This window comes from Danio aesculapii, chromosome 2 (assembly GCF_903798145.1).
Source record: "Danio aesculapii chromosome 2, fDanAes4.1, whole genome shotgun sequence".
Taxonomy (NCBI): domain Eukaryota; kingdom Metazoa; phylum Chordata; class Actinopteri; order Cypriniformes; family Danionidae; genus Danio; species Danio aesculapii.
The window spans coordinates 59,523,241-59,530,888 of NC_079436.1; the positions used below are offsets into that span (position 1 = coordinate 59,523,241).

General features: G+C 39.4%; 1 protein-coding gene across 1 annotated transcript in view; it reads left to right on the plus strand.

Annotated features, from left to right (window-relative positions):
- The window catches only part of LOC130238949 (receptor-type tyrosine-protein phosphatase mu-like), a 183,073-nt gene that overhangs the window by 103,782 nt on the left and 71,643 nt on the right, over positions 1-7,648 (plus strand). Inside the window, exon 14 of the mRNA XM_056470069.1 lies at positions 4,340-4,369. Within this exon, the coding sequence (XP_056326044.1) occupies positions 4,340-4,369 (30 nt within the window). The remainder of the gene's footprint in view (positions 1-4,339; positions 4,370-7,648) is intronic.

Here is a 7,648-nt window from a genome sequence, read left to right on the forward strand (position 1 = left end):
ACACACTTCTGCAAGTTGTACAAATGTTGTAATGATGAATTCTAGACAATAATTGCATGTGTAAACACACACATGCACACACACACACACACACACACACACACACACACACACACACAAAGTGCCGTCATTTATCAAAGTTTGGAGAAACTTCTCACCTGCTCATGAATATTAACGCGGGTTTGTCCAATCGGTGCTCATCTGACCTGCTCATGAATATTAACGCAGGCTTGTCCAACGGGTGCTCATCCGCAGTCAGATCCGCATCTCCAGGTTGTCTGGAGTTTAACTGCGGTTATTAATAATAGATCTTCCTCCCCATTTTCCAGCTGACCTTTCATCCACATTGTCTGTGCAACAATGAATTATTAATTTAATTATGTGTTAAAATGCAGGATAAAGAGCGAGCGCTGAGAGACGGAAGCTCAGAGATGATCAACATCAGTGGAGGACAGAGCAAATATCACTCACTGTTTAGCTTATATACACACACACACACACACACACACACACACACACACACAATAAAATATTTGACATTTGACAGGGTACTGTTATGTAGTTTAATTTAGTGTTCTACAATTTTAAAATACACAAAAATAATGAATTCAATTAATGAAAACTAAATTAAAAAATAAAAACCTTTAGACGTAAGAGTGTGTGTTAAACATGCTACACATAAATAGGAGAAGATCTGTGGTGTGTTTTATAAGACGTGTCGACAGGATCACCAAACTAATCCACTGAATATATCATTCACAATTCATGTGTGTGTGTGTGTGTGTGTGTGCGCGCGTGTGTGTGTGTGCGTGTGTGTGTGGTGTGCATGCATGTATACTTGTGTGCGTGAAAGTGTGTGCTTTGTGTGTGTGTGTGTGTGTGTGTGTGTGTACGTGTGTGCGCACGTTTGTGTATGCGCATGTGGATGCATGCATGCATGTATGCTTGTGTGTGTGTGTGTGTGTGAGTCTATGCATGTATGTGTATGTGTGTGCACGTTTGTGTATGTGAGTGTTTGAGTGTGGACGCATGCATTTATGTGCGTGAAAGTGCATGCATGCATGTGTGTGTGTGTACATGTACATGCGTGTATGTGTGTATGCATGTGTCCATGCATGTATGCTTTAATGTGTATGTGTGCATACAGTGTGTGTGTGTGTTCACGCAAGTGCTTGCACATATATGTGTGTGCGCATGGATGTATGCTAGTGTGTGACTGCATGTCCTCGTGTGTGCATACATGTTCTTGTGTATGGTAGTGTGTTTGTGCACGTGTGTATGCTAGTATGTGTTAATGTGTGTGTATGCATGTCTATGCTGGTGTTTGTGAGTGTGTGCATGCATGTGTGAGAGTGTGTGTGCGCATGTTGGTGTGTGTGTGTGTGTGTGTGTGTGTGTGTGTGTGTGTGTGTGTGTGTGTGTGTGTGCGTGTGTGTGTGTGTTGAAATGAGTTTCGTTCCTCCTCCTTGTAGTCAATTCCCCCGTGTGTGTGTGTGTGTGTGTATGAGCTGTAGTTCAGATCTCTCCGTCTCTCACAGCGCTTTACTTTCATTTGCTGAACCAGATTAAAGCAGGAGAGCATGAGGAGGCCTGATAATTCACTGATTACAGTCCACAACACACTCTAGACGGCCAGCGCTGCTCATTTACAGCACACACACACACACACACACACACACACACACACAGATAATGCCATTGAGGAAAGAGAAATGATGTCTGTTTTACTGCTAATGTAGTGTGTGCGTGTGTGTGTGTGTGTGTGTGTGTGTGCGTGCGCGTGTGCGTGTAAGTGTTTTATAAGCTCTCTCTCTCTCTCTCTCTCTCTCTCTCTCTCTCTCTCTCTCTCTCTCTGTCTTTCTCTCTCTCTCTCTCTCTCTCTCTCTCTCTCTCTCTCTGTCTCTCTCTCTCTCTCTCTCTGTCTCTCTCTCTCTCTCTCTCTGTCTCTCTCTCTCTCTCTCTCTCTGTCTCTCTCTCTTTCTCTCTCTCTCTCTTTACCTTCAGATCTCAATAGAGCTTTATGAACTTGTTTAGCCAGAGCATCACAGATTACATAAACAATGAATAAAACAGCAAAGTGTTTATCAGAATAATCGACTAATACATTAATGAAAAAATATAGTGAACGAAATAAAAATATTATTATAAATAATCTGTTAATAAGAGCGCTAAAGATAAATCACAACGAATAAAATTCAAAAGAAGTTGACATTATATATATCTGTGTATTATTTATATTTACTGTCTAGATGTGACCCACACACACACACACACACACAAACACAAACACACACACAAACAAAACTATTTTGTTACAATTATACTTAAATTGATGCAGTGCTCAGCATAATTGAGAACAGCCCATTTTGAAAATCAATATTTCTATCAACTTCTCAGTGAATATGGTGGTGCATTTATATATATATATTGGTGCATTTAAACAGAACAGATTTATTAAACAGATATATATATTATATATTAAACGCACACACACACACACACACACACACACATATATATATAAACTGTGAATGTAGACCAATTCATTCAGCAACTGTTAATGTTTTAGGATGGTCATTTTTGAGAAGATGTCTCTGATGGTAAGAGAGAGGACACCGGTAAAGTCTCTGAAAGATTTTTACAGAAGTCTCATTCTGCATGCTCTCTTCATCAAATTTAAAATATAAACGCATGAGACGCTTGGCTTATTTTTTCAGGGACCTTACATTAATGTTTTCCTGTGTTTGGATAAGGAAAACAGAAATCGAACACAAAACTCTTTTTTTTCCTCATGACTTGATAATGTATAACCTTTTATATCGTTTAACATGTAAGTTCCCCTTTCACCACAGTAAAGCTCAAAGTGTCTTCTTTCCATTGATCCGTAATGTGTGTTTGTAGCTTACTGGAGTCAGGAACTGTCACTATTTAAAGTTAGGTAGGTGTAAATCCCCAAAATTGAGTGCTGGCTAACAGGTTAAAATTATATTTTAGTCACCAAACATATTTGGAAATAGAAATATAATAATTCATGTGCAATACTGGAAGAAAAAACTACAACTTACAAATTCAACATTTAGTTTTGCGTCACCTGATTCCTCCTCTTTCTTAAGTTTGTATGTAATGTTTGTCTGTAGCATGTACATTCGGCTGGACTAGTGTTTGGATTGTTATTGTCAGTTATTTTGTTAGATAAGCTCCAGATTTGGCTTCAGTTCTGAGTAGGGCTGTGCGGTTTGGGGAAAATATCTAATTGTGTTTTTTGTTGTGGTTTTTTGACAGATATTGCAGTCCTGATTTGATTTATGATTTAATTTTGTAGTCAAGCTTCAGGTCAGTGATCTGTAAGCCGTGTCAACAGCTCTTACAAATGAACTGTTTTTGTTCGTTGTCTTTGACCAAGAATATTCCATTATTACCAATGCTGCTTTCCTTTTAAATGAATTTGTCTATCAGCTCAATCAGAAGCAACAGACGCCATCATTCCACTTGTCTGCGCTTTCCTGTTTGTTATCTTTTTATTTCATTGTTGGTGTTTCGCATAGTTCAGTTGCACAATTCTGATTGGGTAGAATGAAAGTGTGCTCACTCAATTGGCTAGTAAGACTGTCACACACAGACAGCAGTCACGCGTTTGCTCCAGGAGAGGGAAATGAAATAGCACATATATATATATATTTCATATCGCAGCCTCTTTCCGCTTGCCATTGCCATTTGATTTTGATGAATCGCACAGCTCTAGTCCTGACTAATCTAATGTAAATGCACAAATATAATAGTGTATAGCTTCCTATAAAAGATATGAATTCATATGAAAGATTTGTGAGGGGTGTACGCATATATGCTGAGCACTGTACACACACACACACACACACACACACACACACACACACACACACACACACACACACATATATATATATAAAAAAGATCAAATAAATAAACAGGGGGGCTAATAATTCTGACTTCAACTGAACAGATGCTCACACACATACACACACTTGCACACACAACTCATACGAATACACACATGTACCAATAAACACAATAATACACTGACACACATTTACTCTCACACACACACACATATACACACACAGTAACACAGATGCACACATATACAGACACACATACGCACACACTAAGACATGCACACACAAACATTTTCATTTACTCTCTCACACACACACACACACACACGTCTCTCTCTCTCTCTCTCGTGTGCCACCATGTCTGCTTGTGTTCATTTTTTCGATCAGACATTAATATTTTTTACTTTTTCTTTCCTCCATCTTCATCCCCCTCTCCACTGCTTCACCCCTCCACACCCCATGGGCAGGAGAACCTATCAGTCCTACACTTATTACCTGTAAGTAGACCAGCTCTGTTGATGTTGTGCTGCATGTGTGTGCGTGCGTGTATGTGCGTGTGTGTCCGTGTGCGTGGTGTGCGTGTGCGTGGTGTGCGTGTGCTTGGTGTGCGTGTGCATGTGTGTGTGTGTGTGTGTGTGTGTGTGTGTGTGTGTGTGTGTGTGTGTGTGTCTGTGTGTGTGTCTGTGTGTGTGTGTGTGTGCGCCTGTTCACCATCTGCTCCTGGTCATCCTCATTCTTCTTCATCATGTTCTGCTGCATGTCTGATTCATGTCTCATGTTCAGATAAACACACACACACACACACATACACACACACACACACACACGTTGTTTTATTTGGTTAATGTTCTAAGTAAACCACACTTTATGTTATGAGTGTGTGTTGCATGAAGAGTAGTTTAGTGTTCCTGATGATGATGTCATTATTGATTATTGATCGGTGTTTCTGAGAGCTTCAGTTGAACAATATTAAAGATGATTGAATATTACTCCCCCATTCCAGAGCCCTCAGCTCTTCATATATATATATATATATGTGTGTGTGTGTGTGTGTGTGTGTGTGTGTGTGTGTGTGTGTGTGTGTGTGTGTGTGTGCGTGTGTGTGTGTGTGTGTGTGTGTGTATGCACACAATGTATGTGGAATGTTGCACTGGAGTGCATCCGTGTGTGTGTGTTGTGCTGGAGATTGCGTGCATGTATGCGCACATGATGATGGAGGAAACACAACAACACCACAAACTACTCAACAACACACAACAACACAACAGCATACTATACCAGTGGTCCTCAAACTTGTTTCACCAAGTACCCCCTCAGAAAAATGCTGAAAGCTGAAAGTCGCTCAGGAGAACTGTGTGAGGAGTTCTGCAAAAGTGACCTGAGTATTGAGAAATGTGTCCGAGTGTCTGGAAAAACTGTAGATCAAAATGTTCAATTCAATTCATGCTTATACGCTTTGTATAGCGCTTATACAATGTAGATTGTGTCAAAGCAGCTTCACATGAAAGGTCACAGTAAATGGGAACAGTGTAGTTCAGTTTGTAGTGTTTAAGTTCAGTTCAGTTGAGCTCAGTTCAGTGTGGTTTAATAATCACTACTGAGAGTCCAAACACTGAAGAGCAAATCCAACGATGCGCAGCTCTACAGATCCTGAACCATGCAAGCCAGTGGCGACAGCGGAGAGGGAAAAAAAACTTCACTAAAGGCGGAAGTGAAGAAAAAAAACCTTGAGAGAAACCAGGCTCAGTTGGGCACGACCATTTTAATTTCTCCGCTGGCCAAACGTCTTGTGCAGAGCTGCAGTCTCAGTGGCAATGTGCTTATGAAAGTTAACAAAAATAGTGCTGTTCTCAAAAAGTAAAAAGAAAACCGCTGTACTTTAATCTAAAGTATCTAAACATAGCTGCCTATTCATCAAAACCTGAAACTGTTGCTTGATATCATAAATATAGGCTATATGTAGTCCCACACAGAAATCTGCGCACACAGAATTCAGCAGATTTTTAGCCCATTATTAATTCTGTTTATTTACTTGAGTAGATATGAGTAAATCTATATTTATTCAGTTTTTAATTTCAGTAATATTATTGACTAATATGAACATGTTGATCTGATTTATGTACAGTGCAGTGTGTACAGTAATATTCTCTGTCTTTTAGTAGAGATATTATATGAGAGACTTGCTTTGTTTACCAAATTAAGTGGATCTAATTGGATTTGCATTGTGAACATTCAATAACAGTTAAAAAGAGATTATTTTATTTTTTATTTCCCATATTAAGGTTTTAGTTCTGATACTCTCAAAATAATTCAGCAGAAATCCACAGATTTTTACCAAAATTCTCTGCAGAAATAGCAAAAAACGTCCGCAGATTCCGTCTGGCCCTAGCTATATGTCATATTCATATTCACACAATTTTTGATCAATTTTAAAATACATGTTGCATGTACATGTGCCATATTTGTAAAACTTTTTGAAATCTAGACTTGTATGTAGATTGCTAGGGAACCCGTTGTAGGAATGGGTTATAACCACAGCGGTTCGAACTGTAGTTCTGCCGAGTGACTAAAAAGTTATCAGCATGATGGTAAAGAACTGTACATTTCTAGTCAAACCATTCTTCTGTAATCTTATACCAAAAACAGACATAAGGGCAGTGTTAATATCTATAAATGTGGGAGAGCGTTGATATTATGTGATTGTATTGTATTGCAATATGGAGCAGTTAAGTGTTGATGTTAAATCAAAAGTAATTCACCAATACTTCAAAATGAGATGATGACAATAATTCTCTGTGGTTACGACTGAATTAATTACAGAATAACTGTATAAAATGATGAGATATGAAATGATAAAACATATGATAATAACTGTACCCAGCTTAAATGTAAAAATAAAGTTACCTGAAATAGAGAGACAAAGAGCAGTAAGTAGGCCTCGAAGAAAGCCTGAGAGCAGTAGAGCCAGACTCCATATCAGGAGAGGAGCACAGCAGCAAAAGAACAGACCTGGGGTGTGTTTCCCAAACAATGACGTAACTCACAGCTGAACTATCATAGCATGATGCATCGTTTGGGAGAAGAGCGATGTAGTGACGAGTGTTTCCCTAAACCCCTAGTTTCTCTGTCGCAGATCCATCGCTCAATAAGCAATAAATTCATTGTGGACTTGTTTGCAATTGCAATACTCCACTATTTAGAGCAAGGTAAGGACCCCAAAATTATTCTGCTTAGGGCCTCCAAATGTACAGGGCCGGCCCTGCCGCTACCAATTGGGGACCGGGGGTTGGGAATCACTGCTCTAGTGCGTATCTGCTCTGCAAGCGCCACACCTCTTTCTCTAGTTCTGCGTTAATTGGATTGATTTTCAGCAGCTGATGACACGGTGTACTAAAACAGGGCTATTCAATTGGCAGCCCGTGGGCCGAACCCGGCCCCCAAGGCAGTTTGTTCTGGCTCTCCAAATAGTGTGAGCGAATATTGTGTATATATTTATTTTGTCACTTTATTGTCTTTGTTTTTTGTTTGTTTTGTTGTTTGTTTATGTGTCTACATATGTTTTGTCTACTTTATTTGGGGGATTTTTTTTGGATTGGACACTTTTGCACTGTTAATAAACGCACCTCTGCACCATAGTGCTACATCGGCTGAGCCATCATTTATTTTTGTCTTGTTTCACATGTACCCTAACATGTGTGACACCAAGGCATCATAAATAAATTTAGTTCAGTGGAAAAGCAGCCGCTGTAGTTATGAAGTGACGTGCTGCTGTTCGA